This window comes from Triturus cristatus, chromosome 3_1, assembly GCF_964204655.1.
Source record: "Triturus cristatus chromosome 3_1, aTriCri1.1, whole genome shotgun sequence".
Lineage (NCBI taxonomy): Eukaryota > Metazoa > Chordata > Amphibia > Caudata > Salamandridae > Triturus > Triturus cristatus.
The window spans coordinates 675,835,133-675,857,503 of record NC_140583.1 but is presented as its reverse complement, the minus strand read 5'-3'; the positions used below and the strand labels follow the sequence as shown (position 1 = coordinate 675,857,503).

Below are 22,371 nucleotides of genomic sequence, written 5' to 3'. Positions count from 1 at the left end.
CCAAAGGTTGACTATCACGGTCTGTGTTCATAGACAAGCATTCGAATAAATAGGCAATAATAGAATTACTCTATGTATGTGCAATAGATATAGAGCGCACTCATAGTGCTCGTGAAAAAAGTAAACGGTGCGTGTGACAAAGTGAAGGCAACAGCGAGAGGGTATTACTTTAAAATGGTACAAAACATGAATACAGGAGGGAATAATTTTACAGAAGCATGTTTTTTTATTGAACAAACGAAAGGTTATCATTTGACTTTTTAGGGTACAGTGTCTTTCACAGGTTATAGCATTATGTCTGATACTGACTCGTTTTACTACGCTGTCACACTTCTTGGACTGCAGAGCGTTAATTGTTCGTCAAGGGAGGGGACATATGGGGGTTCACACACGTTTCCACGGTACATATTCCATTTAGTCCAGAGCAGTATCCATTTACGAGGACAGCCACGGGCCACATAAACCATTTTCTCCCTTGCCATAAACCAGTCCATGTCCTCTTTCCAGGTGTTAATCGTTGGCGGCATTGTTGTTTCCCAGTGTCTAGCTATATTTCGCTTGGCGACCATCTGTCCCAGCGTCACCCAGAGCTTACCCTTTGTGTTCAGGTCCGTGGGCTCCCAGATATGCAGGAGACATATTTTTACCTCGGGCCGTAGTGGAACCCCCCAAATCACACTCATGCACTCGTGCACTTTTTTCCAGTAGACACTCCCAGAGCGTGTGCAGGAAGGTCCCCTCCAGGCCACGTTTTCTCCTACACATACCGTCTGCACTCCTACCCATATGGGATAATTGTCGTTCAGAAAAGTAAACCCGATGCAGAATTTTCAATTGGACCAGCCGTAGCTTCGCCAAAATGGCTACTTCCTTGGGGGAGGATAGGGCCTCCTGCCATTCCTCGAAGTCTATTTCTAGACCGTCCCTCCCCCATTTCTCCCTCAACGCTAGTAGGGGGTCTGGGGTATGGTGTATTAATTTTTTATATGTAAGGGATATACTTCTTTCAGGCAGGTGTCCGTCTAGGAGTCTATCCTCGAGAGGGGAGGACTCTGGCAATGATGACCCCTGCGGGATATTGGCCTGAAGGGAGTGTCTGACTTGTGCGTACCTAAAGTACTCCGAGTCTGCCATCTCGCGCGTGTGCTGTAATGACGCAAAGGACACCATTCCATTTTGCCCCCAGAGATCTCCTATACGGGAGATCCCTATGAGATCCCATTTATCAAACCCTTTAGTCCGCCCCAGTGTGCCCAGCCGTTCCGAATCCCAGAGTGGTGTTGCAAGTGTGAGTCTGTTGGCCCACCCCAGGTTAAGGTTGACCACATGCCAAAGATGTACTGCATGTCTGGTGGGTCCTGTGAGGGAGAACTTGTGCGGTGTAGAGTACAGTGCCCTCGTAAAGTCTCCACCCGGGAGAAGCCACCTGTCCATACTATAGGCTGGGTCGTCACCATTGCTGTACACACACTGGTTTATGGCGGATAGGTGCGCTGCCCAGTAGTACTTTCTGATATCGGGAAGGGCAATACCTCCGTCGTACCATCCTAGAGTTAGTTTTTGGAGAGCTATTCGGGGTTTCCCGTCCCATAGTCGGTCCCTTTGTGTGGTTTCAATGTCCGCGAAGTACTTGCTTGGGACTGGGTCCGGGTAGTTCTGGAGAGCATAGAGGAAACGGGGCAGAGCCATCATTTTAAAGAGCGCCGCTCGTCCCAGGAGGGACAGGGGGAGTGTTTTCCAAGTGTCAGTGTCACGCCTGAATCTTTGCAATGGTGGGAGGAGGTTCCGCTCGAAGCGGGCCTTAGTGTCGATGGTGATAAATACACCCAGGTATTTAAAGCCTTCCGTGGCCACCTGAATAGGACAGTTGGTTGGCAGAGGCGGGGGACTCCCATGTAGGACATATATCAACGATGTCCTCCAGTTCATTTTATATCCGGAGTTCTTCCCGAAACTAGTGAAAATGTCCAATACCACTCTTAATGACTTCTGGGGGAGGCCAGATAGAGAAGGATGTTGTCTGCATACAAGAAGATCCGGTCCTCCCACCCCTCAGCCCATTTAAGGCCACAAATCGATGCATCCCCTCGTATCCAGGCCGCCAGTGGCTCTAGAGAGAGCGCAAAGAGCAGCGGTGAGAACGGACATCCTTGCCTTGTCCCCCTTCCAAGTGTAAATACGCCCGAGATTTTGTTGTTGACTACTACTTGTGCCAAGGGTTCCGCATAGAGGAGCTGTACCCATCCGACAAAGTTAGGGCCAAAACCCATCCTTTTTAATACTGTCATGAGATATGCCCATTCCAAAGTGTTGAACGCCATGGTGGCGTCCAAGGAGACCACCATCGCATCTTCTTGTATTGTGGAGCAGCGCCCCAGTATTCCGTGTAGACGCCTCAGCTTGAGGGCGGTTTTACAGTGCGGCATAAAGCCCGATTGATCTGGGTGTACCAGCTTAGCTATTATTGGACGGAGTCTATTTGCCAAAAGCTTAGCACGTATTTTGGGTTCTGCATTTAGTAGGGAGATAGGTCTATAGGAAGCACAATTGTCTTTGGGTTTCCCTTCTTTAGGTATGGCCACCAGTGTGGCCATATGTTGGTCTCTCGGCAACAGCCCCCGTTTCTTACTGTCCTCATACATACTTTTAAGGTAGGGTGCCTTTCTGTCTGGTTTGAGCTTGTATAGTTCAATGGGTAGGCCGTTAGGGCCTGGTGCCTTGCCGGGCGGAGGTCCCGTATTGCCTTGGCCACTTCGTCGTTTGTAAGCGTACTATCTAATGTCTCTCGGTCCAAGTCAGAGAGGGTCGGCAGTTGTATGTTTGCCAATAAATCAGAGGAATTTTCCCCTGAGAGTTCCGAGCCCCTTTTGTACTCACTCTCGAAGTGCGTTGTAAATTCTCTGACGATATCGTGGGGCTCGGTGAGAACCGTACCCAAGCAAGTTTTTAGCTCTGGCACCACTCTCCGCGCCCTCTCTTTTTTATCTAACCAGGCTATCATTTTGCCAGCTTTGTCACCGTGGTTGTACAGCCGTCCATCCCTGTCTCTAGCGAGGGTTTTTGCACCGTCAGTGGCCAGGGCCTTGTATTCAGCCGCTTTTATTTGCAGTTGGTGGATAGCAGCGTGGTCCGCGCCCTCCCCCGCCTTCTCTTCAAGGCGAGTAAGGTCTTGTTCGATAGCGACCATTTGTTTGTCTGTCTCTTTTCGCACCCCCGCTATGGCTGAGAGGGCTTGACCCCTTAATACCGTTTTAAATGCTTCCCACAGTGTGGTGGGGGAATCCACCGTACCCTCGTTTTCTAAGAAGTATTGGTCTATGGCCCGCGTGAGGGTGGCTTTAGTTTCCCGATTGTGGAGGTACCAGGGATTTATCGGTGCAACACAGCCCACCCTCCTCTCCCCAAACGTGAGGTGGACCCATAGGGGGGAATGGCCCGAGATGCCTTGCGCTAGGTGTTTGATTTCCTGAGTGGTCATGTTCTGGTACAGGTGCATAAGGATATAATCTATTCTCGAGAGGGTATTATATGTTCCCGATAGGAACGTATATTCCCGGAGGGTGGGGTGACGCCGTCTCCAGAGATCTGCAAGGTCAAATGCCTCGATGAAATTAGGGAGCCAGTTTTGACCGGCACTGATGTCCCTGGCGGGAGCCAGTCCATCACTCCTGAGACGACCGAGTTGAAATCTCCCCCGATTATGAGTACCCCCTCTGGTAGGGAAAGTAGGAGCGTTCGAAGGTCCTTGTAGGACAGTGTTTGGAGGCCTGGGGGGATGTAAACTGCTAACAGTGTCAATGTATGTCCCTCCCATTGCCCCGAGACGGCCGTGAAGCACCCCAGTGGGTCCGCCCAAGTGTGCTGGATACTGAATGGGAAGGTGCGTTTGAGTAAGACACCCACCCCTCTGGACCTCGACATAAAGCCGGCATGCGCCACCATTGTGTATCCCCATCTGTTAAGTGCTTTACAGGTATTCCCAATCAGGTGCGTCTCCTGGAGCAGCACGGCATCCAGGAGATGTCGCTTAAGATACTGGAGTACTATACTCCTTTTCATTTTGTCTCCCAACCCATTGACGTTCCAACTCAGTAGTTTCAGACTTTTATCCCAATACATATCGAGTGTGACACTGGCTTTCCCTGTACAATCTGCGCCACCTGCAGTACCACCGATTCGTTATATTGTGTACCATGCATGACCAATGAACAACCCTGCCGGTACCCTCCCTCCACAAATAACCAATAGTAAGGCAGAACTTTGCTAACCGGTAATACTCCCCTACTCCCCCAACCCCCTCCCTGCTACCCTGCCACATAGGTCTAAAACTACCCACATCCCCAACTAGCAGAGTGCCTATCGCCCCGTAAACTAGTCAACTGTGACGTGAGGAAGTGGGCTAGTACCAACTACGGCTGCCTCAAGCTTCCCTCTCCCCTCCTGTACATACGATTTTCACCAGGTTGTTGAGCTCCCAGGGTAGGGACATTCCCATCAAAAACACACGTGTCACTGCCCCTGTTTCTGCAAGGCTCCCGCCTAACACTCAATAATGCAGAGTCAGTTAGCCTGTCCGATACACCCCCAGCGCCGCCAGGAGTTAACGAAGAGATGGAATGACCACCTTCCCGGCAGACCGGGCCGCACCGGCCGCCCGCCCCAAATTATATCAACAAAAACAATTTATACATTACGGTTTGCAGATATTGTCTCTTTGAGTCCAGTTCAAGAACCCAGTTTCCGTCAGTCTCTCTGCGCTGCACGCACCCCCGGGTTGCTTGATCTCGATCTCCATGAGCGCGTGCCGCGCCGTTCTGTGTCGGACCGCTCACCTGTCGATCCCGATTCGCGAGTGTGGGGGTCCCTCCAACTGTCTCTTAATGCGGAAGTCTTCTTCTGTGTTGCCTTCCCGTCTAGCCAATCCTGTACCTCTATCGGTGTGGCAAAGAAGAGCGTCTTTCCGGCCGCTATTACTTTAAGTTTCACTGGGGAGAACATCATGTACTTTATTCCACGTTGCAGCAGGGCTGCCTTCACCCCCTCGAAGGAGCGTCGTTCCTGCTGGACTTTAAGTGTAAAGTCCGGGAAAAAACAGATAGTCGAATTTTCGTTGTGCAAGTCTCCCTGGGCCCGAGCCGCCTGTAAAATTGCGTCGCGGTCTCTATAGTTGAGGATTTTGGCGATAATGGTCCTGGGAGCTGCTCCCGGTTTGGGCCTGGGGATCGGCGCCCGGTGCGCCTTCTCAATAGTGAAGAGCGAAGAGAGCCGTTTTGGTTTAAGATGATTTAAGATGAGATCTTCCAGGAAGAGGTCCACGCTCGGCCCTTCCAGGCCCTCCGGAACCCCAACCACTCTAATGTTACTCCGGCAGGCCCTCCCTTCTTGGTCTTCGAGCTTCAGGGCCATTTGGCGATGCTGGTGTGTAAGAGTGTTGATTCGCTCCTCAAGTTTTTTTGTAGAGGTCTGGAGTCCTAACACGTTGGCTTCGTTGGTTTTAACCTTGTCCGCCGTTTTGTTCATGTCTGTTTGCATCAAGTTCATTTCGATGGACATTTTATCCATTTTTGTTTCGAGGGTAGTCCCCAGGCCCTTGATAGCTGCCATTATGGATTGGAGAGATGGTTCTCCCTTGCCAGGCTGGTCTCCCTGTGTCATGTCGTCCTGCGGCGTTGGTTTCGGGACAGCGTACTTGTCCAGTTTGTTAGATTGTACTGATGTGGCATTTTTGGGCTTCATTGTGCAGTTCCACCGACTGGGTCACACCGCGCTGGGTTGACACCTTTCCAAGTTGATTGTATGCCACTTGAGGAGTGCTGCCGGGGGCCGCCGTCCGTCCCACGGAGCGCGGCCGGATGGGCGTCCCTCCCTGCGTTCTTCGGGGGTGTCTTGTTGTGCTAGCTAGGTCGTGTATCTGGCTGGTGAAGCGGCCTGAGATGTCTGGAGGCGTATGCCCCCTCCTCGCTTATTCCACCTGCGAGCACCGACGGGGACTCACCGTTGCTGGTCCGCTGCTCCCCAATCCGCCGAAGAGGTTGGCTCTGCCTGTGTGTGACCGCCTCCGTCGTGGCCCATGCCCTCGGCGCACGGCACCCCAGCAGCCCGCCGCCGGTGTCGTAGTCCCCACCTCAGGGGAGGAGGTGTGCTCCCCGCCTACTGGCTCAGCTGGTGCGACTTATCCAACGCCGTCCGCTCCCCAGCGGTGCGACCAGGTCTAGTGCGCCACGATCCGGCCTCCGCTCGTGGAGGTAGTCAATGGAAGCGGTGGGAGCCTTGAAAAGTTACTGTGTGGCGGTTGCTCATCCCGCGCTGCGTGTAGTGTGTGTGCTTGGCCCACGGGTCCGCCGCCACTCCCCAACCGATGGTGCCCACCTTTCACCGTCCTGCAGCAGCACGTCTTTCAAATGGGAGGGAGGAGGGGGGGGGGAGGCGGGCCTCACAGTACCACCATGGAGCTCTTCACTGTACTCGCCTCCGGGGGGCAGGTCGCTTCCCCCTCAGGCCACCACCGGGAGCAAGTGTGCGCTTGGCCACGGGGTGCGCGTGACGCTCACCAGAGCGTTTGGTCGGAGCTGGATCTGCAGCACTGCTCTCCTTCCTCCGGCCACCTCCTCCCGACCCTCACTTCCTCGATAGCAGCACAACAGACATTACGGGCCCAGCAGCCCCTCTCCAACACGATCGGAGGGTACGGCAATGAGTTCTACAACCTCCGGGGAAGAGCGTGCGCCGCGCACGCCAGCGGCCGCCTCCGTATCCTCCAGCCGCGCCCCTCCTCACCAGTCGCCGGCGCGGCGTTCTCTGGAGCGCCGTGCGGCCGCAGGGCATCCGTTTTCGGCTGCTTTTTCGGTGATCTGGTCCCACTGGACTACGCCAGCTCGTGCGGTATCCTGGGACTCGTCCTGCCGGATTACTAATGGAGGTATGAGGGTTTAGGGCCTCGGCTCCGGCGGAGCTCGCTTCTCAAGCAGCCATCTTAGTTGGTGCCAGGCCACGCTCCCTTACAGAAGCATGTTAAGTGCCAGAGGCTATAAATCCACTGGATTGTGTCAACGTCGTTTCAACCTGTGTTACATCAGGCAATCATCAGGACAGAGATTACACAAATCACCTTTTAATGCTTGGCGCAGTCTGTCTGCATGCGTGTAGTTTAGGTGCTGGAACAAGAGTTCTGGAGTGGGGAAAGGACCTCACCATGAGGAAAGGACGTCTTAAGATTAGGTTCTATACTGGCTTCCGGAGAAGCAGCGATTGCAATTTAACGCCCTATGCATTTTGCACAGATCACTTCACAAGAGAGACCCCTTTTTGAAAAGATCGCTAGCCACCCCATTCATATCTGGGAGGTCTCTCAGATCCTCATCAGCTCATTTGCTCCAGGTTCCCATGGTTAAGAAATCTCATTGGGGAGGCCATTCGCTCTCTCATCTGGCCCCCAACCTCTGGAATACCCTCTTACTTGAAATTCGTCAGCTAACTAACAAATTCTCTTTTCACAAGGCCATGAAAACCTTGCTTTTTAGCAACTTACTTACGCAACAGTGGCGTTCTAGTTTTTATGATGACAGTTCCAGCGCTGGGAGGCCTACAAGTAGCCATGTACTCTACAAGAATCATAGAATAGGTTCCAAGGGTAGAGAGACCTAAAGTGTAAAAGGTGGGTACACTGTGGAGCACAACCACTTATTCCATATGGGCAGTAAATTTAGTCCAGTGTCTGGGGGAAGTTAGAAACTGCGCTGTTGAATGCTATCGGTAGAGCAAAACCAACCCTGTGAGGCAAGCGATGTGGTCAGAGGGCTGCAGAGAGAAAATCAGACAGCGGTCTGGAATCCTCCACATTCATGATTGCTTCAAAGCTGACAGACTGCACCCAGAATTAAAAGTGATTTGTGTAATCTCTGTCCTGATGATGACCTAACATAATACATGTCGAAACGCCGTCGACACAATGCAGCGGATTTACAGCCTTTGGCACTTAACATGCTTCTGTAAAATTATTTCCTACGGTATTCATGTTTTTACCACTTTAAAGTAATGACCTCTCACTGTTACCTTCACTTTGTCACCTGTCTCACATGACACTTTTTTCATGAGCACTAAGTGTGCACTTTATATAGATTGCACATACATAGAGTAATTATATTATTGCTGTCCGAATGTATTCTTATGCTTGTCTATAAATACAGACTGGGATAGTCAACCTTTGGTGTTTCTCTTCTTTTTCTATGTAATTATTTTACTTTGTGAATTTATTTCCATATTAACACTTGTTGAGACATTGTTGAATGCTATTATCAGTCACCCAGGTCTCAAATGGGCATATGGGTTTTCTCTTGTTGTCGTTTACTCTTCTATAGATTTAGGCAGAATTTGGCTTGGTGCAGTTAGCTAAAATATTCCCACCACTTTAAATATGCAGCTCAGTTCACAGTTCATCATTCCTTTTACATTAAACTCTAATGAGTGCAACCCACATGCTTTCACATCTCTCCTCCTATGGCCCAGGCTAAACCACAGCAGCTTACTTGCAAGTTGCTCTTGACAGTCTCTGGGAATACGGCGGATACAGTCACACCTTCCCACCTTCGCAGTGTGTATTCTTTTCAGTAGAGCCGCAGCAGTGCATTGTTGCATTGCTGTGCATCACTGCAAGATCAATTTGGAGAGGTGGATGTTCGCTGCAGCTCCCAGGTTAGCAGCGTCGGACTTCTTGGTCAGCTGTGGGTAGGTGCAGATGTAGTTGCGTTCTTAAGTTCAAACATCTTGCAGTGGTACCTTCAGGCACTGGTAGCCCAAGGCAGATCGAGCTCTCCGCTCAACAGTGACTCAGGTCTTTGGCGGCAGTGGCAGCACCAGTTGATCAGACCAACTGCTGACTGACGAGTAACAAGTGTATCCCACAAAATTGGTGCAACTCATTTGATGAACTGCACGGAGAGGCAGGACCTTTTCATCACATGTGTCCCCTGGCACACTTTCTAGGGTCATCACCTTCCTATGGAAATCACATGTCCTGGACAGTCTCTCTTCTTGCAGGACCAGGCACATTGCTCCCCTGTCTCAGCAAGCCTGTAGACGTCTAAGATTTTTAGGCAGACCTTCAGCTCCAGCAGCAGAAAGTGTTGGCTTTGGGTGATATATCCTTGCATGGTGTCACACAGGCTCTGGCCCTGGTTACACCACAGTCCATTGAGGTCTGGCAACCGGAACAATGTGGGGGGGCTACAGTCCCACTTTAGTACACATTTTCTAGATGGGGATGTGGATCTTCATTCTCAAACTTCAGAATCCGTTTCTGTTGGTTCTCTTTCAAATATCCTTCTAAGGCTGCTCTCCTTCATAGCCTTTATATAAAGTGATACTTCTCGTAGAAAGGGGTACTGGCACTGGCTCCAAGCATGCCATTCATACATGGGTCCTTTCAGTCAGGAAGAAGCAGATTCAATGGAGTATGTTGCCTTGGATGTTGTAGACGTTGGATCAGGATACTGTGTGAGACTGTGTCACATGCTGCGGAGAGGTCTAGGAAGATGAGGGCTACCATGTCTCCTCTCTTCAGAGTCATGCGGAAATCATCCATGGCGACGATGAGGGACATTTCAATGCTGTGGTTGGGTCTGAAACAAGATTGAGTGGTATTGTGATCTTTGGGAAGAGCACTTCACCTTTGGACTCCATCTGATGGCCAACAGAGCTAGGACCAACACTCACCCCCACCACCCATGCCAGGGACCCCGGGATCAGCATTGACAGAAAAGTCGACATAGCCATTCAAGTCAACCCCGTCAACTCCTCATGCTTCCATACCCTTAAGATAATGAGGAATATTTTCAAATGGCTCCCAATCAGCCCCAGGAGAACTGCAACGCGCATCCTGATCACAAGCAAGCTGGACTTACGAAAACACTCTCTGTGCTGCAACAAAATCACCAGAAGGCTTCAGACCATTCAGAACTCGGCGGCAAGAATCACTGTCATCCTCCTACACTGCACTCACATCTCACCACACCTGAAGGAACTCTATAGGCTCCCCATACACAAACAGGCACAATTTAACCTCCTCACCCACACTTTCAAGGCATAACACTGGCCTAGCAAACCTTCCAAACACCTTTTCTCTTCTGGACTCTTACTTGCACACCTCCAGCGCATAAGGAAACCATCTCCAGTGGTCGAGCTTTCTCCTACATTGATCACCGGATGGACCTCTGCAAGTCAGGTGGAAGAGAGCAGTAGAGAGCCTGGCCATTGCAGATGGGGCTGCCATGTAAACAGAGGAGCAGTGGGGAGTCCCCAAAAAGCCTTTAGCAGATCTATGGGTGGAAGTGATAGTGTCCTTTATAGGGGGAGAAAACAAAGGTTGTGCCATAAAAACATTGGAAGCCCAAAATGGAGACCTTATAAATTATTATCCTAATTATCATTTTTAAGCCGTGAGATAAGGTGTTCACCGCTAAATGGGACACCAGAAATAGACAGGGAGAATGGAAGAGGGGGCTGTTGGACAATACATGTAGCAGATAGTAAACAGAACGAAGTGGGCTGTAACATTGTTTAACAAGCATTTGCAATGCAATAGGTCTCGCATTTGTGAGAGTTAGAGCTCTTGATGTTCTAAATGGCAATGTCTTTTACCTATTTTTTTTTTGTTTGGAGTGGATGTATGTAGTAAGGAGTGGGATTATGTTGGTTGGATCGGGTTGGCACCTCTCTAGGGATGGATGCACACAAACAGGTCCCACGAAGGGTGAGCACACCAGCGTCATGATGGTTCTGCAACACACCAGAGCACACTAGTTCTAAACGAAGAAGGTGAAAGAGCGCTAGTTTATATGAAAAGGGAAGAAGCAACTCTAAGGTGGGGGAAAATGAGGGACACCCGCAAACGAGAAGTGTTGAAAGTTCATAGCAGAAAGGGGATGTGAAAAATATTAGAAAGAAGTAGCACAAAAGAGGCTTGATAAAGGCGTGCAGAGTAGGGGAACCGAAAGGCAAGAACTAACCCGCCTGTGAAGCTAGACTGCAGGTCTGGGAAGGTGAGTTGTTCCACACCTGCAGCTGCGCGCCGAAAGGATATCATTAAATGTAAATGAAGCGCCAAAAGATGCTGAACAAATTGATTTGCTCCGATCTGGTCAAACTACCATTTAAAGAGGGGAAGCGGAAGGGTTTAACGTCAAGGTAAACAACCAAATCCACACAAACATCTCTGCAATTATTTAAAGCATCTTTTCTCTTGCCTTGCTACCCCGATTTTTAACATGCGGATCAGGCAGATGTTTCCAAAACCTTTACAACGCTGTCAGATTTCTTGGATGTGATGCTTTAAACAACGTTTGTCAACAACTTCGTTATCACAGACACAACATTTAAAAACTGAAAGTCCGAATACAGAGGTCTACAGGGTGGGACCAGAAGAATAGGGTTTGCTAGTCACTTCCTCAGTTGGCTCTACTGCACTGTAACAAATGCTATTTTGCCGGTCTCTGCCTTAAAAGAAAAAATATGTTCAAGGCAATATACATAGATCGGAAACCCCAAAAAGCGATAACGATCACAAGATACTGGTCAGTAGATGCATTCTTAGTAAAAAGCAGTTTTCAAACTATTGTTTCTTTGTTTGCAAAAGAAAGTCAGACCATCCTTGCCTTGCATTCTTAGGTATTTCACTTATTTAACAATTGAGTGTGGTTAATTAAAAACATGTGTACTTACTAAGTGAAGGCGGATTTGGGCCATGGTGGAGCTGGGAGACCCCCGGGGACAGAGGGAGGTGGTCAGGCAGAGCAGCAAATGCAGTGGAGTAGTGAGTATTGAAGAGGCATTGTCACCTCATTAAGAGAAAGGTTGTGTTTGTGCCGTGTGGGGGGAGGGCTCTTAATCCGAAGTGGGAGGGGGAAAGCAAATAGAGCTTTAAGGAGCATGCCACGGTGTGCAAAACTAAAGAAAGGCGGCACCCCCTTTATGCCCATGTGATACCGCCAAGCATAAGTCACACCCAAGAGCTATCTTTTTCACGGGCTTTGTTCCAATACGGAGAGATGTACCGGAGGAAGGACGAAGGAAGTTGGGCACGCCGGACTGAAGAGAAAAAAAAGCACCCGGTGTTCTTGTTAATTAGGAGGCGGCTACGGTGCTTTATAAAAGCAGGCACCTTAAGACAGCATCTGCTTAGCAGGCATCCATGCAGTGGGGGAGGGAGGGGGGAAAGGAGCGTATTTACAAGTTATAGAGCGACACCCATTAAGCAGCCGCGCGCGAAAGTGAAAGCGTACCATGTGCGCGCTGTGACAAAAAGAGACGACCGCGGGACTGGGGAAAATGCAATGTAATTAAAGTGTAAACGATGTGCGCACATGGTACGCGTGCACATCTCCTGTCCTCTGTACGCATGCCATTACAAGATCTTTATTGTGACACTGTGGCTCGCCTTAAGATAACCACTTGTACAGTAACAGAACGCGTGCTAAAGCGTCTGTGTATACCAATGCCGCGCGCGACAGTGAAAGTGCACCATGTGCGCGCTGTGACGAAAAGAGACAACCATGGGACTGGGGAAAATGCAATGTAATTAAAGTCGAAGCGATGCGCGCACATGGTACGTGTGCACATCCCCTGTCGTCTGTACGCGTGCACATCTCCTGTCCCCCTTCGCAAGCAAAATCAACAGCAATAGATCTCGCCAAGCGAGCAATGCATGCGCTGCGTCGCTAGGCGAGACCTAAAATTGTATAAATTGTAATTTTATATAGCATGAGCGGCCCTGGGACTGCAGTAGGGCAGGCAACATGTGAACAATCTATACGACGAGAAGGCGTAAGCTCACCATTTAATGACTTTGTAGAGTGTTAAGTAATGTTATGCAAAACTGCTATTAAAAATTACTTAACTGTGAACCCAGCGTTATAGTCTGTTGGTTCTGCTATGGGTATTCCTCCTTAATATGAACTCCTTCTCTGTATTTTGGTGCTTCATATTGTGGATGAGATATTTTGGTAGAACGGTGTTTCTGTTGTTGATACTTTAACATCCTACTCTGGAATGCTGCTTTCCGTACTATATCGTATCTGATTATTTCCGTCTTTAGTTTCTACTTCTTGATCTGTCCTTCTAGTATGTAATGTGACCCTATTGAAAATAGAACATTTTTAAAAATCGTTATTCCTAGAGCCGATAACTCTACAACACATTTGTTTCATCATGTGTGAGAAGACATGGTCACTTAACCTAACCATAAATGAGAGGGCAATTTTTTATGGGGACACATGAAGATTTTACAATTCTTTTGAAAATTTTAGATTCTGTCTTGAAAATTATCCGATTCAACTGCAGTGTACATCGTCAATGATGTAATTCAATATATATGATATTGGAAAGTGTGAGGACATATTTTGGCAAATACTAAAAGGGTGTTCTAGGTACCTCTCCCCATCAGGTTGCTGTATTGTCTCTCATATTTCTGTGAGCTCGCCAACTGTCCTCAGAATCAAAGGGCTGAAAAACTGTTACATCATAAGACCTTATTACCTGTCGCATCTCCACAAAGCAGTGCTGTGTGCATGTTAATGTTAAAGCCATTGATGCTTTTACTGGAGAGTCCATCAAAGCCTTGTGAGGCTGCTTCCCGCCCATCACCCACACAAGTGCTGCATTGGGAAGCTTTGGAAATGAGGGCACTCCTAATAGATAGTCAACTTCCATGTCATTTGGTTTAGGACGTGTCTGAAATTGAAGCATCTTTATGTTTGCACAGGTCAAATGAAGCCTCTAAACAGTGGTAATATATATATAAAAAAAGAATGGCCTTGCACAGAAGGTGTAAGTAATTTATCTTCAATGTGATGCACATGTTCCTAAAATCTTTTATTTTTATACCCTTCTAGGTTTTCAGACCAGTTTGGTGTACGGGCTGCCTTAACACTTTCCTTCTTATGTGGATCCTTGTTTTATCTCTTACTTGGCATCGCTACAAATATTCCACTCTTGTTCGTGTCCCGGATTCCATCACTGTTCATGCATGGGCTCCCAGGTACAGTGCAACATTATTACACATTCATTCATATTTTTCATTTGACTGTGGGACGTAGAAGAAAGGTTAATAGTGTTTAAAGATGATTGTCCCCATGGACATGACCACTTGATGCACAAGTTTGCCCAGGATCATGTTACAGGATACAATATACATGATATTTTTGGTCATGCCAAAGCTGGAGACATGAGTGGTTCTGCCGTGCTGTCCTCAAAGTCTGGACGCCCGAAGCTAAGCCAGCTTTTTTGTTAAATATGCTTTTATAAAAGCATCTGAAATTAGTCATGCAATATTATTGGAAAGTGTAAGGGAATATTTTGTGCGAAGAGGCATGTGATAATCGAAAAAGAACCCTCTATAACAAACACAAAAACCTGAAAACCTAATAGAATAACCAAACCATCACGTTTTATTTTGAAGATCACCTGCCTAATAGTTGAATGAAAGAATACACCATGGTAGGCATAAAGGTTGCTGAAAACTTACATTATGAACTCCCTATTCAGATCATCTATTACAACTTCAATAACCTTTCAGAAATCAAGGAGTACAGGCTAAACCACCCTTAATTCTAAAGTATTATAAAAGTCTGGCCCGCCCAAATTGTATCACCAAGATGAAATAGTAGCAACATGGCACAACACAGCAGTTGTCAGCCAGATTTGCCCCCAGAGACCTCTCAAAAACCTTCCATCATCTCCTACTAAGTAAATACTGAGGTCTTTTTGCCACCATCGACTTTAATTTTCCTGGAAATAGAACATTGGCATAAATCTTTAGATCAATAAAGACATTTCACGATACTTGCAAACAGCTCCTTCTCTTCACCGTTGCCAAACTCGCACCTGGAAACACCAGCAATCTCTGGCATTGATAGAGAATGTTTTTTCTTTTAGCTGTCTGTATCAGAATCGGTTCCGTCAGCGAATCCTCCGGTGAGATGGCCCACATCATTCCCTGGCCTTTCTCATTGGTAATCCTCCCCTTTAATGGAATGTTGAAAGCTCTGTTTTCCAGATTAGAGCTCATTGCCACTGAGAATTGTTAAAAGTCAGATGCCATACTGTTGACATCCTGCGGCTAAGAGAAATTAGTAACAGCTGTGGAACCTGCTTCCAGCTTCTGCAGTGCTAATTCAATAGCAGAACCCCTGCCCGACGTTGCTTTCAGCCCATTTACACTGCAGTGATTTTAGATTCCATCCATGCTTTCCTGTTCACAGATTGCAACCGCATGAGATGGGGCCTGTGTGTGAATATAAAATTACAGAGGAGCATCCCTTCCACCTTTCTTTGTGACAGTCACCTTGGGAGAAGCTTGCAGATCCCTCTGTAGCTTCTTCAAACCTGGTTTCTTTGTACTTTTTCATAGAAACGAAGGTGTTTGAGGGCTGCTGGTTGTGAATATAAGAGCTAAGTGGAGCATCACCACCATCATTCTTTGCATCAGTCTCCTTGGGAGCTGAATGCAGATCCCTATGGTGATAGTGTTTCTATTTTTTCGAACAAGAGTTTTTTTTTCAAGACCCTCTGGCACTAAGGACTCAGTCAGTGTGCCAACCCGAATCAGAAAAACAATCTAACCCATACACAATCTACTCAGCAATATTTACATAAGATGTGTTTTAGGTCACGATCAATCCCTTCAGCATGACTGGGATAGTTCATCATTATCAAAATATTCTTTATTTGATTATAAAAATTAATAATGATACAGAAATATTTAAAAACCTAGGTACATGACATCTCATGGACTCACAATATATAAAACAATTCAAACTTATTTCAACATTATAGTTCAAGAAACCTCCTAATAGGACTCATCTAAAACATTGAAAACTTACGAACAATAGTGCAACATGGATTAAAGAAAAAAAATATATATACATATTACCTACTGGCGGTCGCCAGTAGGTAGTTATAGTTAGGACCACGTTTCCATAGGAAAACCTCAACATTCTATTTTGAATAACTTTGGCGCCGGTCGACGAATCCTCGCGAATTTCTCAAAATAGGTGGGGCGCTACGCTCCGCTCCTACCCTGAAAGTCTCGGGGGGATTCGTCAAGCGGGGGCTGAGATAAAAGGGGGGTCCCAAAACGCGTTTTTCCCATGCATTTTTCCATAGGACCTTTAGAACAAGCTACAGCCCGAACGGCTGAACAGAATTACTAGAAATTTGGCAGAGAGGTAGTCCCTAGGTCAAGGAAGTGCCTTTTGTAGGTTTGGTGTAAATCTGTTCAGTAGATTCTGAGAAAATAGCCTTTAAATCAATATATATATCTGAGCCCGCTTACGGTACGCTTACCGTACGCTTACCGTACGCTTACCGTAAGCTTACGGTGGCGTGCGCGAGCGCGATTCTGATTGGCTCTTAGATCTTAGTAAACATTCGAATCGGCCGAAACCAGGAAGCGGCGTCCGCCATTTTGTCTCTCGCACTGAGTGTTGTTTATCAAACATGATGGCCAAAAACATGTTACGGGGCTGTTTTGACAACTCCCTCCCACATAGTCATGTTGAGGGAGTCCCCAAACATCCCCCAAGAGCAAAAACGGTTTTATTTTTTTTTCGGCAATTTCGCGGGGTACGCTTACCGTACGCTTACCGTACGCTTACCGTAAGCTTACCGTACGCTTACGGTAAAAAAATAAAAATAAAAAAAACACTATCCACACTTACCCCACCCCCTGTGCTTTTGGTGGCCGCAGGCCACCAAATGTGCAGGGCTTATTAATAGAGAAAAAAAACGTAATTTTGGCAACATGAAATTATAAAATCGAAATAAAAAAAACACTATCCACATTGACCTCACCCCCTGTGCTTTTGGTGGCCGAAGGCCACCAAATGTACAGGGCTTATTAAAGTTGATAAAAACCGTGCACGGAACGAACTGCGTTAAGTGGGCGCGCACGCCACAAATGGCGTAAAGTAACTTAGCATTTAAAAAACCGTACAAATTCACTGAAAAAACCATAGGTTTCACACACGTTATAGTTAGGAAATAGCATTTAAAAAACCTTGCTAATTCACTGAAAAAACCATAGGTTTCACACATGTTATAGTTAGCTGGACATTTTACTGATAAAAAACCAATGAAATTCCCCCGTTATAGTTACTGTAGGCAACTATAACTCACGCGACCGTAATCCTCTGCTGATGACATATGTGTCTTTATGAAAAAAAAATATTTGTAATATATGTATAGCTAAAATTTAATGGAAGAAGATATGGGCAAATAAGTGTCTAAATACAGTATTAGCATCAGCAGAGGATTGCGGTCGCGTGAGTTATAGTTGCCTACAGTAACTATAACGGGGGAATTTCATTGGTTTTTTATCAGTAAAATGTCCAGCTAACTATAACATGTGTGAAACCTATGGTTTTTTCAGTGAATTTATATATATATATACATATATATATATATATATCACTTAAAAAACCATAGGTTTCACACATGTTATAGTTAGCTGGATATTTCACTCGTAAAAAACCAATAAAACTTCCCCGTTATAGTTAGTTCAGATAACTATAACACGCGCGCCCGCAATCCACTGCTCATGACGTCACATATTACATCACTCATGACATGGTCAGTGGCATCACTCATGACATCACTGATGACATCATCCTTGTGATAGAGTGGCGGTCGCGCGAGTTATAGTTATCTGAACTAACTATAACGGGGGAATTTCATTGGTTTTTTACGAGTGAAATGTCCAGCTAACTATAACATGTGTGAAACCTTTGGTTTTTTAAGTGAATTTGCAAGGTTTTTTAAATGCTAATTCCTAACTATAACGTGTGTGAAACCTATGGTTTTTTAAGTGAATTTGTAAGGTTTTTTAAATGCTAAGTTATGTATGTATTATTATATATTTATTTTACAATAAACTACCTATGTATATAGTTATAGATTGACTGTATCCTGTAATATGGAATGGCTCGTTTAAAATGTTTTTTATTTTTTATTTTAAGGTTTTTCACCGTGCGCGCACGGTGCGCGCACCCCGCAAATTTTTGAAAAAAAAATAGAATGTTTTTTTCACCCTTCGGGGTCCTTCAGGGACCCCCTGACAAAGGCTAGGGGGTCAGGAACTCTCTACCCTGCCCCCTTTTCACGTTCTCCACCTTTCTTTTTCACTGTCACACACCAAACACACAAAATGGCGGCCGACACTTCCTGATTTCGACCGATTCGAATGTTGACTGACATGCAACCACCAATCAGAATTGCGCTCGCACACGTTAGGGTGCGCGCACGGTGCGCGCTTATAGATATTTATGTACATTTAAATGCAATTTTCTGAGGAACTACTGAACAGATTGACACCATATGTGCAAAAGGCACATGCCTGACCTGAGGACTACCTCTTTGCCAAATTTCAAGTAATTCTGTTCAGCCGTTCGGGCTGTACCTTCGACTAAAGGTCCTATGGGAAAATGCATGGGGAAAACGCGTTTTGGGACCTCCCTTTTTTCTCAGCCCCCGCTTGACGAATCACCCCGAGACTTTCAGGGTAGGAGGTGAGCGGAGCGCCCCATTAGTTTTGAAAATTTCGCGAGGATTCGTCAACCGGCGCCAAAGTTATTCAAAATAGAATTTTCAGATTTCCTATGGAAACACAGTCCTAACTATAACTCTCTACTGGCGACCGCCAGTAGATAATATATATATATATTCTTCCACAGCGGCACAGTGTTGGCAACAAAGGATGCACTCTCGGGTCAATCTCTCGTTATCTTTATTGTGCGGACCCCCCCCCCCCGCACTGACAGACGCGTTTCGGTGTAGAACGCCTTCCTCAATGTCAGTGTCTCCAAGTCGATTGCAGACTTAAATACACCCTGATAGGTGCATGTGATAATCACACAGTGAAAAAGTAAACACAAAAGACGGTAGAGCCGGCCCTGAGAATTGGCGGCCATCTTTGAAAGTGCCAAAGGTAAACAGTGATAATAAGAAAACAAAGTATATACACACACACTTTTGGGGGGAAATGAATAATAATTACATCATGCATATATGTTTAATTCATACAACCATAACAAATAGAATATTTGTATCTATTTTTGACTATGCACGGAAACCTTATTAAATCAGAAAAATGTCCACTAATTCCCCCTTCCCAATTATAAATAAATAATTTTAAAAAGAAAAAAAAAAAGAAAGGCCGGCCCCGGGGGATGGGGTCCCCGAGGCCATAAATGGCCAGTTGAGAGGGGCCACGCAGCCCCCCTCCAATTAAATTACATTTTTAAAAAAGGCCAAGCCCCGGGGGATGGGGTCCCCGGGGCCGATTATGGCCTCTGGAGGGGGGCCACGCGTCCTCCCTCCAAATCTATTTTTTTTTTTTAATTAGGGAACAGACCCAATAAATTAGGAAAAGAAAGGGGGCCACACAGCCCCCCTTCTTAAAAAAAAACAGGAAAAAAAGACCGGCATCGCCCCGGAGGCCCCGCCCCCTCCCTGCAGCACTCTGCAAACGCGCCCCCTTGTGCGTTTGCAGATGGGGAAGTAATTCCCCTTGAATACTGGGGGTCCCTGGGGGCCAACTAGCCCACCAGGAACCTCCAGTATGCGCCAGGGAGCTGTGTTGCAGAGAGGTGTTCAGAGGCCACGCCTCTTTTTCCACCTCTCTGCAAGGCAACTCTGTGGCGCTTACTGGAGGTACCTAGTGGGCTAGTTAGACCCTAGGGACCCTCAGGATTCAAGGGGACAGGCCTGAGGTGACATGTGCAAACACGCCCTGTGGCGTGTTTTAAGTTGGGGAAATTATTCCCCTTCAATCCTGAGAGCCCCCGGGGGCCAACTAGCCCACCAGGTGCTTCCAGTAAGTGCCATTGCGCTGCGTTGCAGAGAGGTGGTCGAGGCCGTACCCCTTTTTACACCTCTCTGCAACGGCGCTTACTGGAGGTACCTAGTGGGCTAGTTTGACCCTAGGGACCTTCAGGATTCAAGGGGACTTAATCTCCCAACTTAAAACGGACACAGGGCGTGTTTACACAGTGGGGAAGGGAGGGGACGGGGCCTGAGGTGACGTGTGCAAACACACCCTGTGGCGCGTTTTAAGTTGGGGATATAATTCCCCTTTAATCCTGAGGGCCCTTGGGGGCCAACTAGCCCAGCAGGTGCTTCCAGTTAGCGCCACTGCGCTGTGTTGCAGAGAGGTGGTCCAGGCCGTGCCTCTTTTTACACCTCTCTGCAACGCAGCTCTGTGGTGCTTACTGGAGGTACCTAGTGGGTAGTTGGACCCTAGGAACCCTCAGGATTCAAAGGGACTTTATCCCCCAACTTAAAACGCCCACAGGTCGTGTTTGCACACATGTCATCTCAGGTCCCCCCTCCCTTCACCACTGTGCAAACGCACCCTATGGTGCATTTGAAGAGGTAGTTTTAATCCCCCTGCCCTATTATATACTAGGGGCTTACAGAGGAGGTCATGATAATCACAGGGGGACCCCAACGCATAGTGTTCCCTAGTGTATGTAGGTGTTTTAACTGTATTCTAAGTGTCTTTTAACACTCAGTTACCACCAGTACCCATCTGAAAAAGTTGAGGGTACAGGATGATTTTGCAAAAAGGCTTCTTTCTGCTCCTCTGTTTGTTCTTTCTGCACGTTTTCCTTCTTCCTGAACTTTTCTTCGTCTTTGAGGACTTCTGTTGCTTCTTTCTGCATTTCTTTTTTTTCTTTCTGTGCGTTTTTTCTTCTTTCTTCACGTCCTACCTCTGTAGGCATAGTTAGAAACTAGCATTTAAAAAACCTTGGAAATTCACTTAAAAAACCATAGGTTTCAGTCACGTTATAGTTAGGAATTAGCATTTAAAAAAACCTTAGAAATTCACTGAAAAAACCATAGGTTTCAGGGGCGTTATAGTTAGCTGGGCATTTCTCTCGTACAAAACCATTGAAATTGCCCCGTTATAGTTAGTTCAGCTAACTATAACTCGCAAACAATGCACTGCTGATGACGTCACATATTACATCACTGATGACATCACTGATGACATCTCAAATGACATCACTGATGACATCATCCTTGTGATAGAGTGGCAGACCTCCTCTCACCCTAATATAACCTTTGATGCACATTCAAAAATAGAAACTAAAATTTTCAAAACAATGGACATACCAATACCAGTTACAACAACCTATTCAGTTATTCCAAGATCTACATACACATCCACTCATTCACCAACAGTCCTATATAGTCACTCATACATGTACTCACTCATCATATGTACTCATACACCTATACATCCTGTTACACACCGCTACTCATCCACAATTACTCACACACATAGTCACTCATGCTAACAAAGAATCAAACATCCATTTACTTGCATATACAGTTATACACACACCACCACACTTACTTCTACAGAAACTTACACATACTTACTCTTTCAAAGAATCACTTATAGAAACACATACTTATTCATACAGAAACTCTTCCAAGCTCTCACTCTCACATATGCTCTCACATATACTCACTTATATACACCAATACTCACATATACTAGCTTAAAATATATGTAGTTACTTATAAAGACACTATTGAGACAGTCATTCACTCACTAACACACCCATACACACACTCATCCACCCATACAGTCCTGCACACATACTGTCTTCAACACATACAAACAGTGACTCACTCATTCATGCATCTATGCACCAAGTAATACCCCCACTGAACCATACAGACATTCAGACACTCATACTGATACTCGAAAAACAAAGTAATAACTCATATAGACACTCATGTAGCTACTCACCAACCCATGCAGCCACTTATACACAAAGTGAGAGACTGATACAGATATTTACATATTTAAAACATTACTCACTAACCCATGTATTCACTAAGATACACTTAATCAGTCAGTTATACAATCAATTTTTCAAAAAGAAACATCATCCATTTAGACACTTATATACCCATTTATTCTTCCATCGACCTTGAGATATACCTATATAAAACATATTTAATTTTCAGAAAAACACACATTCACTGGATGATGTCATCAGTGATGTCATTTGAGATGTCATCAGTGATGTCATGAGTGATGTCACTGACCATGTCATGAGTGATGTAATATGTGACATCATCAGCAGTGCATTGCGGGCGCACGAGTTTTTATATATATATATATATATATATATATATACATATATATATATATATCTGTATATATATATATGTGTATTTATATATTCACTGAAAAAAACATAGGTTTCAGGCACGTTATAGTTAGGAATTAGCATTTAAAAAAACCTTAGAAATTCACTGAAAAAACCATAGGTTTCAGGGGCGTTATAGTTAGCTGGACTTTTCACT

General features: G+C 46.2%; 1 protein-coding gene across 6 annotated transcripts in view; it reads left to right on the top strand.

Moving 5' to 3' along the window:
* Window positions 1–22,371, top strand: part of SLC67A1 (solute carrier family 67 member 1) — a 937,984-nt gene that overhangs the window by 126,762 nt on the left and 788,851 nt on the right. For all 6 annotated transcript variants that reach the window (XM_085644744.1, XM_085644747.1, XM_085644745.1 and 3 more), the window contains exon 4: window positions 13,884–14,029. In XM_085644744.1, the coding sequence (XP_085500870.1) occupies window positions 13,884–14,029 (146 nt within the window). The remainder of the gene's footprint in view (window positions 1–13,883; window positions 14,030–22,371) is intronic.